General features: G+C 39.3%; 6 protein-coding genes across 6 annotated transcripts; 5 read left to right on the top strand and 1 right to left on the bottom strand.

The window, feature by feature from the left end:
• Positions 1-402: 402 nt before the first annotated feature.
• On the top strand, positions 403-1,170 carry LOC145899178 (uncharacterized). Its single transcript, XM_082987906.1, has 3 exons — positions 403-568; positions 622-653; positions 737-1,170. Exons 1-3 carry the CDS (start codon positions 408-410, stop codon positions 895-897), a joined length of 354 nt encoding a protein of 117 aa, XP_082844032.1. The 5' UTR covers positions 403-407; the 3' UTR covers positions 898-1,170.
• A 4,701-nt stretch (positions 1,171-5,871) lies between these two features.
• LOC145899542 (uncharacterized) lies at positions 5,872-6,561 on the top strand. Its single transcript, XM_082988384.1, has 3 exons — positions 5,872-6,074; positions 6,163-6,194; positions 6,375-6,561. Exons 1-3 carry the CDS (start codon positions 5,872-5,874, stop codon positions 6,536-6,538), a joined length of 399 nt encoding a protein of 132 aa, XP_082844510.1. The 3' UTR covers positions 6,539-6,561.
• A 2,399-nt stretch (positions 6,562-8,960) lies between these two features.
• LOC145899177 (uncharacterized) lies at positions 8,961-9,702 on the top strand. The gene is made up of 3 exons (XM_082987904.1): positions 8,961-9,156; positions 9,217-9,248; positions 9,338-9,702. Exons 1-3 carry the CDS (start codon positions 8,996-8,998, stop codon positions 9,502-9,504), a joined length of 360 nt encoding a protein of 119 aa, XP_082844030.1. The 5' UTR covers positions 8,961-8,995; the 3' UTR covers positions 9,505-9,702.
• A 4,550-nt stretch (positions 9,703-14,252) lies between these two features.
• On the top strand, positions 14,253-15,049 carry LOC145899331 (uncharacterized). Its single transcript, XM_082988075.1, has 3 exons — positions 14,253-14,416; positions 14,477-14,508; positions 14,598-15,049. The coding sequence occupies exons 1-3, from the start codon at positions 14,256-14,258 to the stop codon at positions 14,762-14,764; spliced, it is 360 nt and encodes a 119-aa protein (XP_082844201.1). The 5' UTR covers positions 14,253-14,255; the 3' UTR covers positions 14,765-15,049.
• A 4,807-nt stretch (positions 15,050-19,856) lies between these two features.
• Positions 19,857-20,543, top strand: LOC145899427 (uncharacterized). Its single transcript, XM_082988202.1, has 3 exons — positions 19,857-20,059; positions 20,148-20,179; positions 20,360-20,543. Exons 1-3 carry the CDS (start codon positions 19,857-19,859, stop codon positions 20,521-20,523), a joined length of 399 nt encoding a protein of 132 aa, XP_082844328.1. The 3' UTR covers positions 20,524-20,543.
• A 1,612-nt stretch (positions 20,544-22,155) lies between these two features.
• LOC145899399 (uncharacterized) lies at positions 22,156-22,719 on the bottom strand. Its single transcript, XM_082988158.1, has 3 exons — positions 22,545-22,719; positions 22,453-22,484; positions 22,156-22,363 (listed from the first exon to the last, which is right to left on the bottom strand). The coding sequence occupies exons 1-3, from the start codon at positions 22,712-22,714 to the stop codon at positions 22,197-22,199; spliced, it is 369 nt and encodes a 122-aa protein (XP_082844284.1). The 5' UTR covers positions 22,715-22,719; the 3' UTR covers positions 22,156-22,196.
• Positions 22,720-25,529: the final 2,810 nt, after the last annotated feature.

The raw sequence follows: 25,529 nt of genomic DNA, 5'->3' as shown, positions 1-25,529 counted from the left end.
ACACAATGTGCTTTTTTGAATGGGGAAATATACCGCATACACATTACTTGCCATGTGACTCCTCAAATTAAACGACTTTTAATCCACGTTGATATATTTCACAATTATGTACCCTGGCTGAAATAAAAGTGTGGGCTTTGTTGGGCACGAATGCTTTACCTGTGCTTATGTTCCTTTCTCGCCACAAAGAAACCAGCTTTAACTTGATCGTCCCCTAATTGTGCAGTGCACCATTCCACACGAGTGACAAAACAACCCGATATCCAAATAGATTCCACTTCCACGCATTCGCTTCCTATTCACCTCCGCATCCCATTTCCGCAGAATGCAATTGTTTTTATTCTGAGAACTGTCGATAAAAGGACGGTTGAGACTCACCTCCCGTCATTTTCGTGACGACAATCACGATGAACAAGCTCGCCATCTTTGCAATCGTCTTTTCTGTTCTGCTGGTCACGAATGTTCAAGGATGGTGGGGTCGTAGACGCCGTCGTCGCATCAGTCGCCGAAGAAAGTTTTGGCGTAAGGTCTGGCATCATACAAAGAAATACGTCCTGCCAATACTCGGGTAAGAAGTCGTTTGCATTAAAGTTCAACGACTAAATTATCATGTCTTTTCAGCGACCGCAACATTGAGGATCTCACTGATGAGGGTAAGTCGATTTTCAATCCACTTTTGCTGTATTCCGGTCAATTTTATTGCCTGATTTCTGGTAAATAATGGTATTAATCACAGAAATTGCACAAATTCAAAAAGAAGACCCCGACATCGCCGAACTGCTAAAAGACCTGGAAGGAATGGAAAAGTTCAACTTCAAGGAAGACGGGAAACCGGATGAACTTTTCGTTGATCAAGAAGAAAAGAAGGAACCACTGGAGGGTCACGTTCATGAATAAAACATTAACATTTAAACTGTAAGATCGTATTACCCGGAAGAAAGTTGGCTTTGCAAATAAACAATAATATTATAAAATATCAGAAAAAATCTATTGTGGTCAGGATTCGGCGTCCTTCATTTTTAAAACAAATTTCACTATCGCCACAAAAGCAAACTCGGTGCCAAGTTTACCAAGACTCGCCATCAACATGATTTTGCAAGTGTTTTGTGGGTTTCATCGAGTAAATGTATTTGTTTTTTGAAACATCTGTATATACTAACAATAAACTGTAATGACAATTCACCAAAACCGCATTAAAAATTTATTATATACCACAAGTTATTTTACATCAACAATACTCTAACAGTACAGTTTACTAATTCAGAAAAACTGCAATAACCCCCTCCTTCCATACAATCTGCCTACATCAAAAACGCTTTAGGCCACATCGTGGACTGTGCTAAATAAAAACTTGTCGTCACTCACTGGCGTAATAAGTTTGACGCTTGCACGTACGTGCCAATCGTAAAGTCGCATCAATATCTCAAGTTGTTTATTCAGGAGGTTCATGCGTTTAAATTCAATAATTCGTACTTGCTAGTTTCGCTGGATTAGTGGTCGATAAACAAACGATTCGTTTATTGACAAAAAATCTTTGTGTATACATTTTGGTCTGCCGCGTGAAAAAAAAAAATGTCTTTCAAAACAACTTTACCTCAATTAGATTTACTTATGCATGCTTGTTTCGTTTATACCCATTGATCGGGCAAGATGACCAACCTTAAAATACTATCGGGATAAACAAGTATATTTAGTTGGCTGGAAATGCGGCGCCTGCAGCGTACAGTAAAATTTCACTTCGACTGAGACTTATTAGTTAATTAAAAAAAGTTCTCAGGTACAGTATATTTTTTTTTATAAAACTATTAAAAGTACAACATGAATCGATATAAGAAGACATTGAATATAGCAGACTCAGACAAAACTGATAGTTCACTGTTATTCAAACATTGACTGACATCCGTTTATAGCTTACTTTGCTGAAGGCGCATGGCGGGCTGACAACTTGTGGGTAGCCTTTGACCCCGTATTCCCCCGGTTTTAACTTATTCTATGTATTACGCATTGGTCAAAGTTTTGTTTTTTCTTTCCTCGTTTCCTTGACCTCATCTGGTTTTAAGAAAAATTCGTCTGGAACGTTAAGCTCATCCATCTTTTCGCTCAGCTCATCCTGCTCCTTAAGATCGTCCAACAACCCGACAAAGTCATGATCCAGCTCTTGCAGTTTGGCAATTTTTGCGATCAGATATTACAAGAATGATTAATATCGTAAATTCACACACCTGTTTCATGTGAGTTTGGACAAGTTCTCAAACATAGGTATTGATTTTGGTTTTAAGGCAAATTGGTTATGGCTGGTGTGAAACTATTTTCGCATTTGGGCCAAAAAAGTGCGAAAATATAATTCGCAAACCTTAATCGCAGAGATCTTCCAATTGTCGGTCTCTTTAAATAAAACAAGGGACAATATTATTTTTTGCTAATTATACTTGTTATCGGTAAAAGGAAGGTTATTGTCACTTGTTATGTACTGTACCATAGAGCTGCAGCAATCGTTTGCCCGTATCTTATTCCATGTTTGGCAATATAGGCAAAATATTTTTTTGCGTATTTCCAAGCAACCCTCCAAAATCGTCTTCGGCGTCGGCTACTGCGTCTACGGCGTCGTCGACCCCACCATCCCTCAACGTCGACCACGAGCAAAACAGCAAAGAGCAGAGCGATATCGTTAGCTTGTTCATTGCTAAACCTGCAAATACAAATAATGTCCTTTAACAAATTTTCCCCGGTGTTTCCTATGTCATTCTTTGTATAAGCTAATCTGTTTATAGCAGTAACTGCGGTTCCTTGTAAATTGCGCTCAAGAACGCATTGATTAAAAATTATGTGCTAATGTTGGGTGCGAATGCTTTACCTGACCTTATGTTCCCTTCTCACCATAAGGAAACCAGCTTTTACTTGATCGTACCCTAATTGTGCACTGCACCTTTCCAAACGAGTGACAAAACAACCCGATATCCAAATAGATTCCATTTCTACGCCTACGTTTCCTATTCTCACAGAATGGAATTGTTTTGATTCAGGCAACTGTCGAGAAAAGGATTGTGTTTAGTAGGTTGTGTTAGGATACTTGTGTTAAAGGAAATTATGTCATATTTTGCGCACAGAAATAGCAACAAAAACTGTTTTATTTTCAAACTATCAAAACAGACAAAAACAAACAGTTTTAGGAACAAAGCTCACGTATCCGATGAAAATACCCATAGGCGTCGATTTAGGGGTGACTGGGGTGAATAACAAACAGGGGTGACAACGTATGTATTGTATAAGGAAATCTCCTCAGCTCAATAGCAAAAAACAGGACATTCAAATATTAGTGACCAAAATTCATAAGACCTGCTGCTGGCTGTTCAAATAGTAATTACTTTCCTCTATTAGTAGGCATCGACAGGTGGAAGGAAATTGAACACTTAACTGTAACATTGAAACATGTAAAATCGCTAACCCGGAAGCAAGTTTGCTTTGCAATTAAACATTAATATTGTAAAATATCGGAATGAATCTTGGCCAGGATCGCGCCTGTGGTTTTTCAAGCAAATTTTGCTTTTGTCACAAAATCGAACTCGCTGCTATGTTTTCCATAATTTGCCATAATCAAGGAAATTTTTCAATTGTTTTATCGATTTTAGCGAGTAAATGTATTTGGATTGTAAAACCTCTTCAAACCAAAAATAAACAAGTGACAATTCACTAAAACCCCATTATTGAAAATTTCGGACCAAATAAAGGATTGTAGGCAGGTAAATCTGAGATCAACAAAACTCTAAAGACTATTTAATCAAATAAACTGCAATCACCTCTTGTCCAACAAACAGTTGTTACAGACACAATGTTACGGCCGCTTGTGCTCAGCCTGGTCCTGCGCCGTTCGTTCCACTCCTGGCTTCCCACGTCGCCCAATGAACCTTCTAAAAGCATCAATAAACGAGTCGGTAGATAGCGTGTGCGCAACCTTCAAATGCACGGCAGTCATACATATGAAGATGCAACCATACCTTTTGACCTTGCTTGTTTCCTGTTTGACAAGCAAAGGTCCGAAATAATCCACTTCAACAGAACGGAGGCTCGCCCGGAATCGTGCGCTGAACAGGTAAGTCAGCCATTTTCTGCCTTGAGACCGAGTCCTCTTCGACAAGGTACGCAATTTCAAAGGATTCTTCTCACTACAACTCCACCTCGCACAATCCAGTATTTTTGACGAATATCTGACCAAGTGTGCGACATTCCAGCATAACAAACATTCACGTGAGACTCGCGTATCATTAGAGTAGTAATGTGATATGCGTTTGGTAAGACAATTGGCTGCTTCAAGTCGAATGGTATTGATGTCCTTTGCAGACGACCACCCACGCGCAAAACGCCATCAATCAAGAATAAACGCCTGGCATATCCCTCCTTCATCCAACGTTTATTTGTATTTTACATGCAGCTGTGAATTATTTTTCAATCGCCGTTTTAGATATATGATAAACGCTATATTGTCATAGAACGGTTATTCGGTAGGTTTGGAGCACCTGGCCTCTATGGCAATCGCAGTTGATATTGTCCATGGTACTCGACTGAGCCTTCCATCACTTTCAACATGTACCTGTGTTCTTTCGGCATTGTCGTTCCACGTGACAGCGCGTTGGAACCAAAGTCCCACATGCGCTTCATTTGTTGGTGCAACAATTCGTCCTGCGAGTTTACAAAATTCACACATACCTGTGAATCACTTGAACCATGACATGGACCCACAAGAATTACAATATAAAATAAATTTGTGTGAAACGCATTTATTGTTACAATATATTATCATATTGTAATTCTGCAAACGTGAAGTTTCCACTTGTGTCACGCACAACAAGTGGCGTTAGAAAAGGTCGATTTCGAAATGAAAATATTGAATGTTGTTATGGACCCACAAGTGTTCAACCAAGCATAGAGCGCACGGTACTTAGCTCCTTTCGTCCGCCTCTACTTTTATCTTGATCCAGAACACCTCGGGAACGTTGGCTCCAATCAGCAGCATGACTTCCCCATGGGGCAAAACAGCAAACCATATTACGGAAATAAGGCCACTGCCAAAGCGATCCTTCTGGGACTTTGTTTGGAGAAATCGGCAAACTGCTTACACGATTCAATCCTTCCTATCAATCGACGTCACTGACAGTAGTGAAAGAGTACGTTGTCATTCCCCCACGATGTCCAGCTGCTGACAGTTGCACTTGACGATGACGTTGTCTCCACTGACGATTGGGTAGATGCTTCGCATACGGGCGCAGTTGAAGTCTTCCATTCCATCCAGTGCAGAAAATTGTGATGTTTTTCGCGACTTCCGCTGATCGTACAAGAACTTGGCAAATTACAACTTCTTGCTATATGGCCTTTCATAAACCAATTATCACACAGCCGAGCTTGATGAAGAAACTTCATTTCCTCAACGAGTAATACGATCTTACAGTTTCAATGTTACTGTTTTATTCATGAACGTGACCCTCCACTGGTTCCTTCTTTTCTTCTTGATCAAAGAAAAGGTTATCCGGTTTCTCGACGACCCCACCAACTTTGAAGCAACAGAAAAGAAGATTTTGAAGATGGCGAACTTTTTCATCGCGATTTTCGTCACGAAAATGACCTGAGGTTGATCTCAGGTGTCCTTCAATCGACTGTTCCCTTTATCAAAACAATTGCATTCTTCGAGAATGGGATGCAAAGGTGAATAGGAAGCGAAGGCGTGGAAGTGGGCTCTGTTTGGATATCGAGTGGTTTTGTCACTCGTAAAAGGAGCCGCAGACACTGCTATTAACAGATTAGCTTACACACCGAACGACATAGGAAACACCGGGGAAATTTCTGTAAAGGACATTATTTGTATTTGCAGATTTAACAATGAACAAGCTAACGATATTCGCTCTGCTCTTTGCTGTTTTGCTCGTGGTCGACGTTGAGGGATGGTTGGGTCGACGACGCCGTAGACGCAGCAGCCGACGCCGTAGACGATTTTGGAGGGCTGCTTTGGGGCACGTAAAGAGATATGGCGTTATTGCCAAACATGCAATAAAATACGGACCAACGATTGTTGCAGCTCTAGGGTACAGTATATAACAATAGTGATAATAATCTTTCTTTTACTTGTAACGAGTTTATTTAGCAAAATACTGTTTCTTGTTTTATTTGCAGAGACCGACAATTGGAAGATCTCTCGAATGGAGGTTTGCGAATTATTTTTTCGAACTTTTTTGGCCCAAAATGTTAAAATAGTTACACACCAGCAATAACCATTTTGCTAAACCTGAATCAATTGTATGTCTATGTTTGAGAACTTTGCAAATTCACATGAAACAGGTGAGTGAATTTACGATAGTAATCATTCTTGTATTTTCTGAGCGCAGAAATTGCCAAACTGCAGGAGCTGGATCCTGACTTTGCCGAGTTGTTGGACGATCTTAAGGAGCAGGATGAGCTGAGCGAAAAGATGGATGAGCTTAACGTTCCGGACGAACTTTTTTTGAAACCAGATGAGGTCGAGGAAATGAGGAATGGAAACGATTCCTAAACTGCACAAATCTAACGTTTCAATGGGCCTTTCGATTTTTTTTGCTTGATTAAGAAAATAAATCATTTTAAAATAACATTGTGTGTATAGTTGTCGAGCACGAAGTTAATTACTCGAGAATATTTGAGGAAAACTTCGACTAGTGCGTAATTTCTTCATGAATGAGTTGAAATCCGGGGCCCCAGGGACAAAGACGACCCACACGTTGTCTCGCCATGCGCCTTCAGTAAAGTAAGCTATAAACGAAAATCAGTCAATGTTTGAATGATGCTGTTAAACTACGGTTTTGTCTGAGTCTGCTATATTAATTGTCTTCTCATAGGGTTCTTTTTATATTTTTAGTTTTCCAAAAACTGTATACTGTACATGAGAATTTTTTTTAATTAACAAAAGTCTCAGTCGATGTAAAATTTACTGTAGGCTGCAGGCGCCGCATTTCCAGCCAAATAAGTGTATTTGTTTGTCCCGATAGTATGTTAAGGTTGGTCATCTTGCCTGATCAATGGGTATAAACCAAAAAAGCATGCATGAGTAAATGTAATTGAGGTACACTGCTCCGACGAAATTAGCAAGTGCAAACAATTGCAGGATGGATATAAACGCATGAAAATCTTGAATAAAAATTTGTGATGATGATGTGACCTTTCGATACGTGCAAGCGAAAAACTTATTACGCCAGTGAGTAACGACAAGTTTTGCTTAGCACAGTCCCACGATGTAGACTTTCCCGTTTTCGATCTAGACAAATTCTATTGACGGCAGCGCTATGTTAAACATCGTAACATAATCAAATTACATAAAACTGCTGCATACATAAAAGCGAGCCATGCCGTGCAACTCAAAATAGAAGGTATATGCTGTGTGATTTTCAAAACTATCGAAAGAATTGTTCAATTTTTTTCATGCGAATACGAGATTTGGCAACTAAAAACCGAAACTAAACACAGTTACGTAATCAGCAGAAAACAAACACAAGCCACCTGCAGCTGATGACAAAAAAAGCCCTAAGAACAAAAGCTGCTATTAACCAGTACAGGATATACTATTAACAACAGGTCACATTCTTGGCACCAGCATGAGTAATTGGGAGGAAATTCTGCTGTGGCAACGAATAATTGGCAACACGAGCTGGTGAAACTAAGCATGGTGTGCATCCGTTTCAACGCCTTGTTTTTGTAGACCTGCATGACGTAAGTTGACGTATTGCATTGTAAACTTACAATATGCAAATCATATTATTTTGTAAACTCACAAACTTTTTCGTCATCAACTGCTGGTGACGTGTGTTTGTTTTGTCGTGAGATTCGTAACTGTGTTTAACTTAGTTTTTTAGTTGCCAAATCTCGCAATCGCATTTTTGTACACGATACAAATACTTGGAGCAGACTGCCGTTGAAAGCAGTATTGGTTTTTATTCAAAACACAACATAATTTTGTCATGCTGTGCTGCATTTTCCTTTGGCAGTTAGTCACAGATGGCAACTGTTTTGGTTTGAAAATCCCAACCGACTCCATACACAAATAATTGAGCAAAAACAACGTGGTACTCATTTGCATACCACGAATTATGCGTTGAAAGAAAAATTCATCCTACGCAGACAGTCTGTGCATTGCTTTTTTTCCGTTTGTTGATGCTTAACACGGTTTATGTAGCAAAACGCACGTTATTAACAACAGCTTTTCCTGAAAATTGCCATGTCATTTGTCCTGTGATCAGCAGTCGAACATGAACACGAATTTTAGTTTGATGAAAACAGTCTTTTTGTGGACTGGATCAATATTAAGTGAGTGGAGAACCCTCTCCATAACAAGGAAGCACTAATGCTGCAAAGTTTTTCAATGGCAAGTCTCCTCAGCTCAATAGCAAAAAACAGGACAATTCAAGTATTAGTCACCAAAATTCGTAAGATTTGCTGGATGCTCGATTAGTAATTATTTCCCTCCATTAGTAGGCATCGACAGGAGGAAGGAAACTGAACTCATACCTGTTTCCATGATATGCCCACATATGTTTCCAACTCCTGAATATTCCATGCGCGGTAAACTCAACACAATGAGCTTTTTTGAATGGGGAAATATACCTCATACACATTACTTGTCATGTGACTCCTCAAATTAAACGACTTTTAATCCACGTTTTGATATATTTCACAATTATGTTCCCTGGTTGAAATAAAAGTGTGGGCTTTGTTAGGCACGAATGCTTTACCTGTGCTTATGTTCCTTTCTCGCCACAAAGAAACCAGCTTTAACTTGATCGTCCCCTAATTGTGCAGTGCACCATTCCACACGAGTGACAAAACAACCCGATATCCACATAGATTCCACTTCCACGCATTCGCTTCCTATTCACCTCCGCATCCCATTCCCGTAGAATGCAATTGTTTTTATTCAGAGAACTGTCGATAATAGGACGGTTGAGACTCACCTCCCGTCATTTTCGTGACGACAATCGCGATGAATAAGCTCGCCATCTTTGCAATTGTCTTTTCTGTTCTGCTAGTCAGCAATGTTCAAGGATGGTGGGGTCGTCGACGACGTCGTCGCATCAGTCGCCGTAGAAAGTTTTGGCGTAAGGTCTGGCATCATACAAAGAAATACGTCCTGCCAATACTTGGGTAAGAAGTCGTTTGCATTAAAGTTCGAAATTCAACGACTAATTTATCATGTCTTTTCAGCGACCGTAACATTGAGGATCTCAATGACGAGGGTAAGTTAATTTTCAATCCACTTTTGCTGTGTTCCGGTAATAATTATTGTCTGATTTCTGGTAAATAATGGTATTAATCTTGTTCACAGAAATTGCCCAAATTCAAAAAGAAGACCCCGACATCGCCGAACTGCTAAAAGACCTGGAAGGAATGGAAAAGTTCAACTTCAAGGAAGACGGGTTTGAGAAACCGGATGAACTTTTCGTTGATCAAGAAGAAAAGAAGGAACCACTGGAGGGTCACGTTCATGAATGAAACATTAACATTGAAACTGTAAGATCGTATTACCCGGAAGAAACTTGGCTTCGCAAATAAACAATAATATTATAAAATATCAGAAAATATGTATTGTGGTCAGGATTCCGCGTCCTTCGTTTTTGAAACAAATTTCGCTATCGCCACAAAAGCAAACTCGGTGCCAAGTTTACCATCAACATGATTTTTCTAGTGTTTTGTGGGTTTTATCGAGTAAATGTATTTGTTTTGCGAAACATCTGAATATACTAACAATAAACTATAATGACAATTCACCAAAACCGCATTATTAAAAATTTATTATATACCACAAGTTATTTTACATCAACAATACTCTAACAATACAACTTACTAAATCAGAAAAACTGCAATAACCTCTTGCTTCCATACCATTTGCCTACATCAAAAACGCTTTGGGCCACATCGTGGACTGTGCTAAATAAAACTGGTAAATGCTACTACACCAGAACACAGCCAGGTCTCAAACCCTCTTTGGGGATTACCCCATCTATACCAGTGAAAACTCCAGGATACTCGGTGGGAATTTCCCTCATTCGATACTTGCCGTTCTGAGTTGCACACGTGTTGATAGCATACCTAAACTGGCGTGCGAACTGCAAGTTCAACATAAACTTTCTGATTGAAAGCTTAACTCATTCCAACCAAAACCCTATTGGTCAATTTAGTCATTTTGTCCAAAACTTTATTTCCATTTTACAACATCATGCACCACTATCCCACCTGTCCAGAAGAAGAAGGAAACTAACACAGAAACCGTGGATAAGCAAAGCTATATAAACTTCCATTAAGAAAAAAATAGACTTTTTCACATGTTATGCAAATCACATTTTTCCAATATTATCAAATATAATCAATATAAGGCATACAGAAACCGTTTGAACCATGTAATGAAACAAGCGAAAATCAATTTTTACAAGAAAAAACTGAAAGGTAGTAAAAGAGATATTGCTGGAATATGGAAAATAATCAACAGTATATTACAGCGTAAACAGTCCAAACCCCATAAACCAACTGTTGTAAGAACAAATTATGGAAATATGTCACACGACCCTTTAATTATATCTAACACTTTTAATTCCTTCTTTGCAAGCATAGGAAATAGCATTGCACTTTCAATACCACCTCCAGATAAGCCCCTCCCAGCTGTTGCTTTAAGTGGCAATGTGTCTCCAGCTGTTGCTTTAAGTGGCAATCCTTCTTCTTCTATGAAACAACACCAGATGAGATAGAAATGTATATATCCCTTTTAGATGCAACAAAATCGGTTCCATCTCATGACATCCCCATTAAGTTCATTAAGTTAGTTAAATACATAATTTCACCCTTCCTGTCGGAGGTGTATAACTTGTGTATTCTTAATGGAGAATATCCCATAGTTCTTAAGTCGGCAGAAGTAATTCCCATACACAAAAATGGTTCTGTGAGTGAGTGCACTAATTACAGGCCAATATCATTATTGTCCCCTTTTGCAAAAATTTTTTAACAAATTATTCACAGCCGCCTATATAACTACCTTGAAAAAAGTAAGTTAATTTCACAGCATCAATACGGATTTAGAAGTAAACATTCCACTTCACTCGCTATTTACGACATTTACGAGAAGCTGCTAGAATCCTTTGACAATAAACAGTTTACATGCGCCATTTTTCTAGATCTGTCTAAGGCATTCGACACCGTAAATCCCGAGAGGTTGTTGGAAAAGTTAGAGCGCCGGTATGGAATTAGGGGGAATACCCTACAATTAATCCGCAGTTACCTTGTAGGTAGAAGTCAATGTACTAGAATAGGAAATTCTGTGTCGGATATTAAACCCATAACATGCGGTTGTCCATAGGGTTCGCCATTAGCTCCTTTACTTTTTTTATTGTACATTAATGACCTTCCGCAAGTATCCACTTTCACAACCAAATTGTTTGCTGACGACACGGTTCTTTCCATGACCTCCTCATCACTTATTGACTTACAATTCCGTGTTAACGAACAACTCACAAATGTTGACAACTGGTTAAGGCACAATCGACTTTCCCTCAACATTGGGAAAACAAAGTTCCTATTGTTTTCCCCCATCCACCTCAAGCACTAGCGATTTCACCATCACCATCGGACATGAAAAACTTTTGCGATCAGATATTATTAAGTACCTCGGTGTATACATTGACGACAAACTAACCTGGACAACTCACATTCATTATTTGGAAAAGAAATTGTCACAAGCATGGGGCACTTTTTTTCAGTTGCGAAATTATCTTGACGTTAAAACGTTGAGAAACGTTTACTATTCATTTGTATATTCCCATATTCAGTACGCTATTGGTGCTTGGGGTCAAATCTAACGTTTCAATGGGCCTTTCGATTTTTTTTGCTTGATTAAGAAAATAAATAATTTTAAAATAACATTGTGTGTATAGTTGTCGAGCACAAAGTTAATTACTTGAGAATATTTGAGCAAAACTTCGACTAGTGCGTAATATCTTCATAGAATGAGTTGAAACCCGGGCCCCAGGGCCAAAGACTCGCCATGCGCCTTCAGTAAAGTGAGCTATAAACGAAAATCAGTCAATGTTTGAATGATGCTGTTGAACTACGGTTTTGTCTGAGTCTGCTATATTAAATGTCTTCTCATATGGTTCTTTTTTTATTTTTAGTTTTCCAAAAACAATATACTGTACATGAGATTTTTTTAATTAACAAAAGTCTCAGTAGATGTAAAATTTACTGTAGGATGCAGGCGCCACGTTTCCAGCCAAATAAGTGTATTTGTTTGTCCCGATAGTATGTTAAGGTTGGTCATCTTGCCTGATCAATGGGTATAAACCAAAAAAGCATGCATGAGTAAATGTAATTGAGGTACACTGCTCCGGCGAAACTAGCAAGTGCAAAAAATTGCAGGATTGATATTAAACGCATGAAAATCTTGAATAAAAATTTGTGATGATGATGTGACCTTACGATACGTGCAAGCGAAAAACTTATTACGCCTGTGAGTGACGACAAGTTTTGTTTAGCACAGTCCACGATGCGGCCTTTCCCGTTTTCGATCTAGACAAATTCTATTGACGGCAGCGCTATGTTACACATCCTAACATAATCAAATTACATAAAACTGCTGCATACATAAAAGCGAGCCATGCCGTGCAACTCAAAATAGAAGGTATATGCTGTGTGATTTTCAAAACTATCGAAAGAACTGTTCAATTTTTTTCATGCGAATACGAGATTTGGCAACTAAAAACCGAAACTAAACACAGTTACGTAATCACCAGAAAACAAACACAAGCCACCTGCAGGTGATGACAAAAAAAGCCCTGCGAACAAAAGCTGCTATTAACCAGTACAGGATACTATTAACAACAGGTCACATTCTTGGCACCAGCATGAGTAATTGGGAGGAAATTCTGCTTTGGCAACACGAGCTGGTAAAGCTAAGCATGTTTTTGTAGATCCTGCATGGCGTAAGTTGATGTATTGCATTGTAAACTTACAATATGCAAATCATATTAATTTCTAAACTCACAAACGTTTTTCGTCATCAACTGCTGGTGACGTGTGTTTGTTTTGACGTGAGATTCGTAACTGTGTGTTAACTTAGTTTTTTAGTTGCCAAATCTCGCAATCGCATTTTTGTACACGATACAAATACTTGGAGCTGTTTGTGCAGTAAAGCAGACTGCCGTTGAAAGCAGTATTGCTTTTTATTCAAAACACAACATAATTTTGTCATGCTGTGCTGCATTTTCCTTTGGAAATGAAATGCCACAGATGGCAACTGTTTTGGTTTGAAAATCCCAACCGACTCCACACATACAAATAATTGAGCAAAAACAACGTGGTACTCATTTGCATACCACGAATTATGCGTTGAAAGAAAAATTCATCCTACGCAGACAGTCTGTGCATTGCTTTTTTCCGTTTGTTGATGCTTAACACGGTTTATGTAGCAAAATGCACGTTATTAACAACAGCTTTTCCTGAAAATTGCCATGTCATTTGTCCTGTGGTCAGCAGTCGAACATGAACACGAAGATGAAAACAGTCTTTTTGTGGACTGGATCAATATTGAGTGAGTGGAGAACCCTCTCCATAACAGGGAAGCACTAATGCTGCAAGTTATTTCAATGGGAAGTCTCCTCAGCTCAATAGCAAAAAACAGGACAATTCAAATATTAGTCACCAAAATTCGTAAGATTTGATGGATGCTCGATTAGTAATTATTTCCCGCCATTAGTAGGTATCGACAGGAGGAAGGAAACTGAACTCATACCTGTTTCCATGATATGCCCACATATGTTTCCAACTCCTGAATATTCCATGCGCGGTAAACTGCAGACAATGTGATTTTTTTAATAGGGAAATATACCTCAAACACATTACTTGTCATGTGGCTCCTCAAATTAAACGACTTTTAATCCACGTTTTGATATATTTCACAATTATTTTCCCTGGCTGAAATAAAAGTGTGCGCTTTGTTAGGCACGAATGCTTTACCTGTGCTTATGTTCCTTTCTCGCCACAAAGAAACCAGCTTTAACTTGATCGTCCCCTAATGGTGCAGTGCACCATTTCACACGAGTGACAATAACCGATATCCACATAGATTCCACTTCCACGCACTCACTTCCTATTCACCTCCGCATCCCATTCCCGCAGAATGCAATTGTTTTTATTCAGAGAACTGTCGATAAAAGGACGGTTGAGACTCACCTCCCGTCATTTTCGTGACGACAATCGCGATGAATAAGCTCGCCATCTTTGCAATCGTCTTTTCTGTTCTGCTGGTCAGCAATGTTCAAGGATGGTGGGGTCGTCGACGCCGTCGTCGCATCAGTCGCCGAAGAAAGTTTTGGCGTAAGGTCTGGCATCATACAAAGAAATACGTCCTGCCAATACTCGGGTAAGAAGTCGTTTGCATTAAAGTTCGAAGTTCAACGACTAAATTATCATGTCTTTTCAGCGACCGTAACATTGAGGATCTCAATGACGAAGGTAAAGTAATTTTCAATCCACTTTTGCTGTGTTCCGGTGATAATTATTGTCTGATTTCTGGTAAATAATTATATTAATCTTGTTCACAGAAATTGCCCAAATTCAAAAAGAAGACCCCGACATCGCCGAACTTCTAAAAGACCTGGAAGGAATGGAAAAGTTCAACTTCAAGGAAGACGGGTTTGAGAAACCGGATGAACTTTTCGTTGATCAAGAAGAAAAGAAGGAACCACTGGAGGGTCACGTTCATGAATAAAACAGTAACATTGAAACTGTAAGATCGCATTACCCGGAAGAAAGTTGGCTTCGCAATTAAACAATAATATTATAAAATATCAGAAAAAATCTATTGTGGTCAGGATTCCGCGTCCTTCGTTTTTAAAACAAATTTCGCTATCGCCACAAAATCAAACTCGGTGCCAAGTTTACCAAGACTCCCCATCAACATGATTTTGCAAGTGTTTTGTGGGTTTTATCGAGTAAATGTATTTGTTTTTTGAAACATCTGTATATACTAACAATAAACTATAATGACAATTCACCAAAACCGCATTAAAAATTTATTATATACCACAAGTTATTTTACATCAACAATACTCTAACAATACAGTTTACTAATTCAGAAAAACTGCAATAACCTCTTGCTTCCATACAATCTGCCTACATCAAAAACGCTTTAGGCCACATCGTGAACTGTGCTATATAAAAACTTGTCGTCACTCACTGGCGTAATAAGTTTGACGCTTGCAGGTACGTGTCAATCGTAAAGTCGCATCAATATAACAAATTGTTTATTCAGGAGGTTCATGCGTTTAAAATCAATAATTCGTACATGATAGTTTCGCTGGATTAGTGGTCGATAAACAAACGATTCGTTTATTGACAAAAAATCTTTGTATATACATTTTGGTCTGCCGCGTGAAAATAAAAAATGTCTTTCAAAACAACTTTACCTCAATTAGATTTACTCATGCATGCTTGTTTCGTTTATACCCATTGATCAGGCAGGATGACCAACCTTAAAATACTATCGGGATAAACAAGTATATTTAGTTGGCTGGAAATGCGGCGTCTGCAGCGTACAGTAAAATTTCACATCGACTGAGACTTATTTGTTAATTAAAAAAAGTTCTCAGGTACAGTATATTGTTTTTATAAAACTATTAAAAGTACAACATGAATCGATATGAGAAGACATTGAATATAGCAGACTCATACAAAACTGATAGTTCACCGTTATTCAAACATTGACTGACATCCGTTTATTACTTTACTGAAGGCGCATGGCTGGCTGACAACTTGTGGGAAGCCTTTGACCCCGTATTCCCCGGGTTTTAACTCATTCTATGAGAGTATTACGCATTGGTCAAAGTTTTGTTCAAAAATATTCATTTAATTAACTTCGTGCTCGACAAACAATGTTATTTTAAAATTATTTATTTTCTTAATCAAGCAAAAAAAATCGACAGACACATTGAAACGTTAGATTTGTGCAGTTTAGGAATCGTTTCCATTCCTCATTTCCTCGACCTCATCTGGTTTCAAGGAAAATTCGTCTGGAACGTTTAGCTCATCCATCTTTTCGCTCAGCTCATCCTGCTCCCTAAGATCGTCCAACAACCCGACAAAGTCATGATCCAGCTCTTGCAGTTTGGCAATTTTTGCGCTCAGATAATGCAAGAATGATTAATATCGTTCACACACCTGTTTCATGTGAGTTTGGACAAGTTCTCAAACATAGGTATTGATTTTGGTTTTAAGGCAAATTGGTTATGGCTGGTGTGCAACTATTTTCGCATTTGGGCCAAAAAAAGGAGAAAATATAATTCGCAAACCTGCATCTGAGAGATCTTCCAATTGTTGGTCTCTTCAAATGAAACAAGGGACAATATTATTTTTTGCTAATTAAACTTGTCATAGGTAAAAGGAAGGTTATTGTCACTTGTTATGTACTGTACCCTAGAGCTGCAGCAATCGTTTGCCCGTATCTTATTCCATGTTTGGCAATATATGCAACATATTTCTTTGGGTATTTCCAAGCAGCCCTCCAAAACCGTCTTCGGCGTCGGCTACTGCGTTTACGGCGTCGTCGACCCAACCATCCCTCAACGTCGACCAAGAGCAAAACAGCAGAAAGCAGAGCGAATATCGTTAGGTTGTTCATTGCTAAACCTGCAAATACAAATAATGTCCTTTAACAAATTTTCACCGGTGTTTCCTATGTCATTCGTTGTATAAGCTAATCTGTTTATAGCAGTAACTGCGATTCCTTGTAAATTGCGCTCAAGAACGCATTGATTAAAAATTATGTGCTAATGTTGGGTGCGAATGCTTTACCTGACCTTATGTTCCCTTCTCACCATAAGGAAACCAGCTTTTACTTGATCGTACCCTAATTGTGCACTGCACCTTTCCAAACGAGTGACAAAACAACCCGATATCCAAATAGATTCCATTTCTACGCCTACGTTTCCTATTCTCACAGAATGGAATTGTTTTGATTCAGGCAACTGTCGAGAAAAGGATTGTGCTTAGTAGGTTGTGTTAGGATTCTTGTGTTAAAGGAAATTGTGTCATATTTTGCGCACAGAAATAGCAACAAAAACTGTTTTATTTTCAAACTATCAAAACAGACAAAAACAAACAGTTTTAGGAATAAAGCTCACGTATCCGATGAAAATACCCATAGGCGTCGATTTAGGGGTGACTGGGGTGAATAACAAACAGGGGTGACAACGTATGTATTGTATAAGGAAATCTCCTCAGCTCAATAGCAAAAAACAGGACATTCAAATATTAGTGACCAAAATTCATAAGACCTGCTGCTGGCTGTTCAAATAGTAATTACTTTCCTCTATTAGTAGGCATCGACAGATGGAAGGAAATTGAACACTTAACTGTAACATTGAAACATGTAAAATCGCTAACCCGGAAGCAAGTTTGCTTTGCAATTAAACATTAATATTGTAAAATATCGGAATGAATCTTGGCCAGGATCGCGCCTGTGGTTTTTCAAGCAAATTTTGCTTTTGTCACAAAATCGAACTCGCTGCTATGTTTTCCATAATTTGCCATAATCAAGGAAATTTTTCAATTGTTAAAAACCCCATTTTTGAAAATTTCGGACCAAATAAAGGATTGTAGGCAGGTAAATCTGAGATCAACAAAACTCTAAAGACTATTTAATCAAATAAACTGCAATCACCTCTTGTCCAACAAACAGTTGTTACAGACACAATGTTACGGCCGCTTGTGCTCAGCCTGGTCCTGCGCCGTTCGTTCCACTCCTGGCTTCCCACGTCGCCCAATGAACCTTCTAAAAGCATCAATAAACGAGTCGGTAGATAGCGTCTGCGCAACCTTCAAATGCACGGCAGTCATACATATGAAGATGCAACCATACCTTTTGACCTTGCTTGTTTCCTGTTTGACAAGCAAAGGTCCGAAATAATCCACTTCAACAGAACGGAGGCTCGCCCGGAATCGTGCGCTGAACAGGTAAGTCAGCCATTTTCTGCCTTGAGACCGAGTCCTCTTCGACAAGGTACGCAATTTCAAAGGATTCTTCCCACTACAACTCCACCTCGCACAATCCAGTATTTTTGACGAATATCTGACCAAGTGTGCGACATTCCAGCATAACAAACATTCACGTGAGACTCGCGTATCATTAGAGTAGTAATGTGATATGCGTTTGGTAAGACAATTGGCTGCTTCAAGTCGAATGGTATTGATGTCCTTTGCAGACGACCACCCACGCGCAAAACGCCATCAATCAAGAATAAACGCCTGGCATATCCCTCCTTCATCCAACGTTTATTTGTATTTTACATGCAGCTGTGAATTATTTTTCAATCGCCGTTTTAGATATATGATAAACGCTATATTGTCATAGAACGGTTATTCGGTAGGTTTGGAGCACCTGGCCTCTATGGCAATCGCAGTTGATATTGTCCATGGTATTCGACTGAGCCTTCCATCACTTTCAACATGTACCTGTGTTCTTTCGGCATTGTCGTTCCACGTGACAGCGCGTTGGAACCAAAGTCCCACATGCGCTTCATTTGTTGGTGCAACAATTCGTCCTGCGAGTTTACAAAATTCACACATACCTGTGAATCACTTGAACCATGACATGGACCCACAAGAATTACAATATAAAATAAATTTGTGTGAAACGCATTTATTGTTACAATATATTATCATATTGTAGTTCTGCAAACGTGAAGTTTCCACTTGTGTCACGCACAACAAGTGGCGTTAGAAAAGGTCGATTTCGAAATGAAAATATTGAATGTTGTTATGGACCCACAAGTGTTCAACCAAGCATAGAGCGCACGGTACTTAGCTCCTTTCGTCCGCCTCTACTTTTATCTTGATCCAGAACACCTCGGGAACGTTGGCTCCAATCAGCAGCATGACTTCCCCATGGGGCAAAACAGCAAACCATTACGGAAATAAGGCCACTCCCAAAGCGATCCTTCTGGGACTTTGTTTGGAGAAACCGGCAAACTGCTTACACGATTCAATCCTTCCTATCAATCGACGTCACTGACAGTAGTGAAAGAGTACGTTGTCATTCCCCCACGATGTCCTGCTGCTATCAGCCTTTTCCTTGATCCAAAAAGGCGTACGTTTCCAGCTCCCTACCATTACTGCCCGTAACCTTTACTGGAACAATACCAGAATACACGCTTTCCGCATGAGTGCTCATGCAAGTCCAGCTGACAGTTGCACTTGACGATGACATTGTCTCCACTGACGATTGGGTAGATGCTTCGCATACGGGCGCAGTTGAAGTCTTCCATTCCATCCAGTGCAGAAAATTGTGATGTTTTCCGCGACTTCCGCTGATCGTACAAGAACTTCCGAGCTTGATGAAGAAACTTCATTCCCTCAACGGGTAATACGATCTTACAGTTTCAATGTTACTGTTTTATTCATGAACGTGACCCTCCACTGGTTCCTTCTTTTCTTCTTGATCAAAGAAAAGTTTATCCGGTTTCTCGACGACCCCACCAACTTTAAAGCAACAGAAAAGACGATTTCGAAGATGGCGAACTTTTTCATCGCGATTTTCGTCACGAAAATGACCTGAGGTTGATCTCAGGTGTCCTTCAATCGACTGTTCCCTGAATCAAAACAATTGCATTCTTCGAGAATGGGATGCAAAGGTGAATAGGAAGCGAAGGCGTGGAAGTGGGCTCTGTTTGGATATCGAGTGGTTTTGTCACTCGTAAAAGGAGCCGCAGACACTGCTATTAACAGATTAGCTTACACACCGAACGACATAGGAAACACCGGGGAAATTTCTGTAAAGGACATTATTTGTATTTGCAGATTTAGCAATGAACAAGCTAACGATATTCGCTCTGCTCTTTGCTGTTTTGCTCGTGGTCGACGTTGAGGGATGGTTGGGTCGACGACGCCGTAGACGCAGCAGTCGACGCCGTAGACGATTTTGGAGGGCTGCTTTGGGGCACGTAAAGAGATATGGCGTTATTGCCAAACATGCAATAAAATACGGACCAACGATTGTTGCAGCTCTAGGGTACAATATATAACAATAGTGATAATAATCTTTCTTTTACCTGTAACGAGTTTATTTAGCAAAATACTGTTTCTTGTTTTATTTGCAGAGACCGACAATTGGAAGATCTCTCGAATGGAGGTTTGCGAATTATTTTTTCGAACTTTTTTGGCCCAAAATGTTAAAATAGTTACACACCAGCAATAACCATTTTGCTAAACCTGAATCAATTGTATGTCTATGTTTGAGAACTTTGCAAATTCACATGAAACAGGTGAGTGAATTTACGATAGTAATCATTCTTGTATTTTCCGACCGCAGAAATTGCCAAACTGCAAGAGCTGGATCCTGACTTTGCCGAGTTGTTGGACGATCTTAAGGAGCAGGATGAGCTGAGCGAAAAGATGGATGAGCTTAACGTTCCGAATGATTTTTTCTCTAAACCAGATGAGGTCGAGAAAATGAGGAATGGAAACGATTCCTAAACTGCGCAAATCTAACGTTTCAACGGGTCTGTCGATTTTTTGCTGGATTAGGAAAATAAATAATCTGGAAAAACCTTTGTGTGTTCTTTTGTCAAGCACGAAGTTAATTACATCAAAATATTAGAACAAAACTCCAACCAGTGCGTAATATCTTCATAGAATGAGTTGAAACCCGGGAGATACGGGGCCAAAGGCGACCCACAAGTTGTCAGCCCGCCATGCGCCTTCAGTAAAGTAAGCTATAAACGGATGCCAGTCAATGGTTGAATAATGGTGATCCACGGGTTTGTCTGAGTCTGCTATATTAAATGTCTTCTCATATCGATTCTTACTGTACTTTTAGTTTTTCAAAAACAATGTACTGCAAATGTGTAATATTTTAATTAACAGATAAGTCTCATTAACTGTAGACTGCCGGCGCCACATTTCCAGCCAACTAAATATACTTGTTTGTCCCGATAGTATTTTAAGGTTGGTCATCCTGCCTGGTTAATGGGTGTAAACAGAACAAGCATGCATGAGTAAATCTAATTGAGGAATAGTTGTTTTGAAAGACATTTTTTTATTTTCACGCTACAGACCAAAATGTAAATACAAAGATTTATGTCAGTAAACGAATCCTTGGTTATATGTGCAAAAAAAGCCATATTATTGCAAAGCTGCAGACAGGGTATGTACACGCACTGTTTCGACCTGTAAGATCTCATCAGTGCAGCTGTTTACCTGTAAGGTCTCATCAGTTTACGAGACCTTACAGGTCGAAACAGTGCGTGTACACACCCTGTCTGCAGCTTTGCAATAATATGGCTTTTTTTGCACATATATTACATTGGTGTTTTTGCCTTTTGCACTATCGGTTACCAAGCAGTTCCGTTTGGCCATATAGTGCGCTCCACAGTGGTTCGTCGTCTCTGTTGTTCGGTACCTAGTATAGGATACCCTGCAGATCGACGTTGACCGAAAGGTACCACAAAGTGGAGACTAGTGTGCCTGCTAGTGTGAAAGCTAGCACAGTGCCACTCAACAGCTGCACTGATGAGACCTTACAGGTCGAAACAGTGCGAGTGCACACCCTGTCTGAATCCTTGGTTTGTCGACCACTAATCCAGCGAAACTAGCAAGTACAAATTGTTGATTTTAAACGCATGAACCTCTTGAATAAACAATTTATGATATTGATGCGACTTTACGATTGACACGTACCTGCAAGCGTAAAACTTATCACGCCAGTGAGTGACGACAAGTTTTATTTAGCACAGTCCACGATGTGGCCTAAAGCGTTTTTGATGTGGATAAGTTATATAGAGGCAAGACGTGATTGCCGTTTTTCTGATTAAGTATATAGTACTGTTGATGCAAAATAACTTGTATATATTAATTTTTCAATAATGCGATTTTACTGAATTGTCACCTGTTTATATTTTAGTATATGCCCAGGTTTCATAAATCAAATACATTTACTCGCTAAATTCTATTAAACAAGAATTGTTTTGATGGCGAATTTTGGTAAACGTGGCACCGAGTTTGCTTTTGTGGCAAAAGGGTTTTGAAAACGACGGACGCGGGATCCTGACAACAAAAGTTATTTTCTGATACTTTTCAATATTATTTGTTTATTTGCGAAGCCAAGTTTCTTCCGGGTAATACGATCTTACAGTTTCAATGTTAATATTTTATTCATGTACGTGACCCTCCAGTGGTTCCTTCTTTTCTTCTTGATCAACGAAAAGTTCATCCGGTTCCTCAAACCCGTCTTCCTTGAAGTTGAACTTTTCCATTCCTTCCAGGTCTTTTAGCAGTTCGGCGATGTCGGGGTCTTCTTTTTGAATTAGGGCGATTTCTGTGAACAAGATTAATATCATTATTTACCAGAAATCAGACAATAATTATTACCGGAGTACAGCAAAAGTGGATTGAAAATCGACTTACCCTCATCAGTGAGATCCTCAATGTTGCGGTCGCTGAAAAGACATGATAAATTAGTCGTTGAATTTCGAACTTTAATGCAAACGACTTCTTACCCGAATATTTTCAAGACCTTTGGTACGTATTTCTTTGTATGATGCCAGACCTTACGCCAAAACTTTCTTCGGCGACTGATGCGACGACGGCGACGACGACCCCACCATCCTTGAACATTGGTGACTAGCAGAACAGAAAAGACGATTGCAAAGATGGCGAGCTTATTCATCGCGATTGTCGTCACGAAAATGACGGGAGGTGAGTCTCAACCGTCCTTTTATCGACAGTTCTCTGAATAAAAACAATTGCATTCTGCGGGAATGGGATGCGGAGGTGAATAGGAAGCGAATGCGTGGAAATGGAATCTATGTGGATATCGAGTTTTTTGTCACTCGTGTGGAAAGGTGCACTTTCCTTGTGGCGAGAAAGGAACACAAGCACAGGTAAAGCACTCGCACATACTTTCCTTTCAGCCAGAAAATATTATTAAGTTGAGGAGCCACATGGCAAGTAATGTATCTGAGGTATATTTCCCTTTTAAAATAAGCAAATTGTATCACGTGTGTAATTTCCCGCGCATGGAATATTGCGGAAGTTGGAAACATAGTGGGTATATCATGTAAACAAGTAAGTGTTCAGTTTCCGTCCTCCTGTCGCTGCCTATTAATGGAGGGAAATAATTACTAATCGAACAGCCAGCAGGTCATATAAGTTTTGGTGACCGATATTTGAATTGTCCATTGATTGGGCTGAGGAGATTTGCCATTGAAAAAAAACATGCACCATCACTGCTTCCCTGTTATGAAGAGGGTTCCACACTCCCTCCATATTGATCTAGTCCACAAAAAGACTTGTTTTCATCAAATCAAACTTCGTGTGCATGTTCGACTGCTGACCGCAGTACAAATCACGTAGCAATTTCCAGGAAAAGCTGTTGTTTATATCGTGTATTTTGCAACATAAAACGTGTTAAGCATTAACAAACGAAAAAGAAGCAGCGCACAGACTGTCGGCATAGGATAACATTTTCTTCCAACGCGTAATTCGCGTGGTATGCAAATGAGTACCACGTTGTTATTGCTCAATTATTTGTATGTAAGGGCGGTTGGGATTTTCAAACCAAAACAGTTGCCATATGTGACTAACTGACAAAGGAAAATGCAGCACAGCATGACAAAATTATGTTGTGTTTTGACTGAAAATCTACACTGCTTTCAACAGCAGTCTGCTTTAACGCACAAACTTCTGCAAGTATATGTAATGCGTACTTAAAAAGTCAAACCACTAAAAAACAAACACACGTCACCTGCAGTTGATGACAAATCAACGTTTGTAACTTTAGAAATTAGTAAGGCCTAAATATTATAAGTTTACATTGCAATACGTCAACTTACGCCATGCAGGTCTACAAAAAAGGCGGTGAAACGGACACACACCATGCTTAGTTGCACCAGTTCGTGTTGCCAATTATTCGTTGTCAAACCACAATACTGCCCAATTACTCATGCTGGTGCCAAGAATTAAATGTTAAAATGACTATGCAGGTTTGTGCTCTACGTTTAATTTGCAACAAAGTTACCCCGAGATCTGCAAATCAAATGTCTTGGAACTAATTGTAATTGTGTGTTCGCTAGGGGGGCGGGGTTACATAAATATGCCTAAAAGTGGGTTAAACTTTAGCTTTACGTTTGTGACGGTACTTATTATCACGTATATGAGACACCTACTCTATCATTTTTTGACGGAACTCATTTATTAGCTAGAAAACGAATTAACAAAGTCATCCGAACAGTTACAAATTCATCCGTTGCGATGTTCATCGTTGGAGCAAGCATTATGGATCGTGCTTATCCTGTTGGAGCACCGACATATGGTCCAATTACTTCCTTTGCTGTTTGCCGCGTTGTTATTTGTGGCGGTAATTCGCTAAATTTCCTTGTACGTAAGAACATATACAAACTGTTGAGGTGCGGAACAGCAATCAATGTGTCCCTGATGGTTCGAAAAGTGTGCTGCATGCAGCACCATGGAACAAAAAAGCCTTGATCTCATGTTACGCCAACAATAAAACAAAACAGAATTATCTGATTCCAATTTTTTGGTTCTGACTAAATCTAATTCATCTACAATTTTATGTAAATGTTAGTTCATCGGGACAATTCTCGGATGATTTAAAACATGAGCGATGTTCCTTGTATATAAGCAAATGCTGCCAGTTACACGAAAGCTCGCAAGGTATTGTCTAACTGTCCAATGTACTGATGGTTTTTTGATAAACATGCCGCGCCTGTAAGTGGTTGTCGAGCGTATTTTCACGTGCAGAAGTGCAATCCGAGGCATTCGATATTCTTAGCCGCTTTATGACAACTTTGTATATCTATTACAGCACGTTTAAATTGATGTTGGCACTTTATTAAACTTCTTGAACCTTCGGATCGTTAACGTTCATTCTGTGAACATTACAGCGTTTGCTTGATCACAAGAATTTATACATGTGCAAGTAAAAGTCCTTTGAAGTGCGGCGATCCTGTCTTAGCCTGATTTGCTGTTGTGGTTTGTATTATCATTTTGTGTATCGTATAAGGGCAATTTGTTTTGGATGGAGCCATATTGGCTTAATTTAAGGAAGACTGTGGCAATTCTTAACCAAAAAGGCATTGTTATAGTTATAAATATTGACATGTGCCACGAGAAGCTGCCAAACAATTAAACAATAGATTTTGACAGTCTTTGTGGTATCGTCTTGCATTTCTTCTTCGCGTGTGTGTTGAAGTCTTTATGTAAAACTGGTGATGCAACTTAGACGATCAGCAGTTAACTGTGGTTGCGCAATGGAACGAGCACATGTCAATTACTATATAGTTACAGGAGATGAAAAGAAGTAACCTGTAGTTTGCCTATCGCAGTCAACGGTCGAATACTAGAATTACTTCCTGGTTTCAATTGGAATTTAACTGTGCTTTTTGATGTGCACATTTGCGTTTCATAAACGTTCCTTTGTAAATTTATTTAGTTTTGAAATCAAGACGTTTTGTGGATTGAAT

This window comes from Ascidia mentula, chromosome 4, assembly GCF_947561715.1.
Source record: "Ascidia mentula chromosome 4, kaAscMent1.1, whole genome shotgun sequence".
Lineage (NCBI taxonomy): Eukaryota > Metazoa > Chordata > Ascidiacea > Phlebobranchia > Ascidiidae > Ascidia > Ascidia mentula.
The sequence above is the reverse complement of the archived record's forward strand: the minus strand, read 5'-3'. Positions and strand labels throughout refer to the sequence as shown.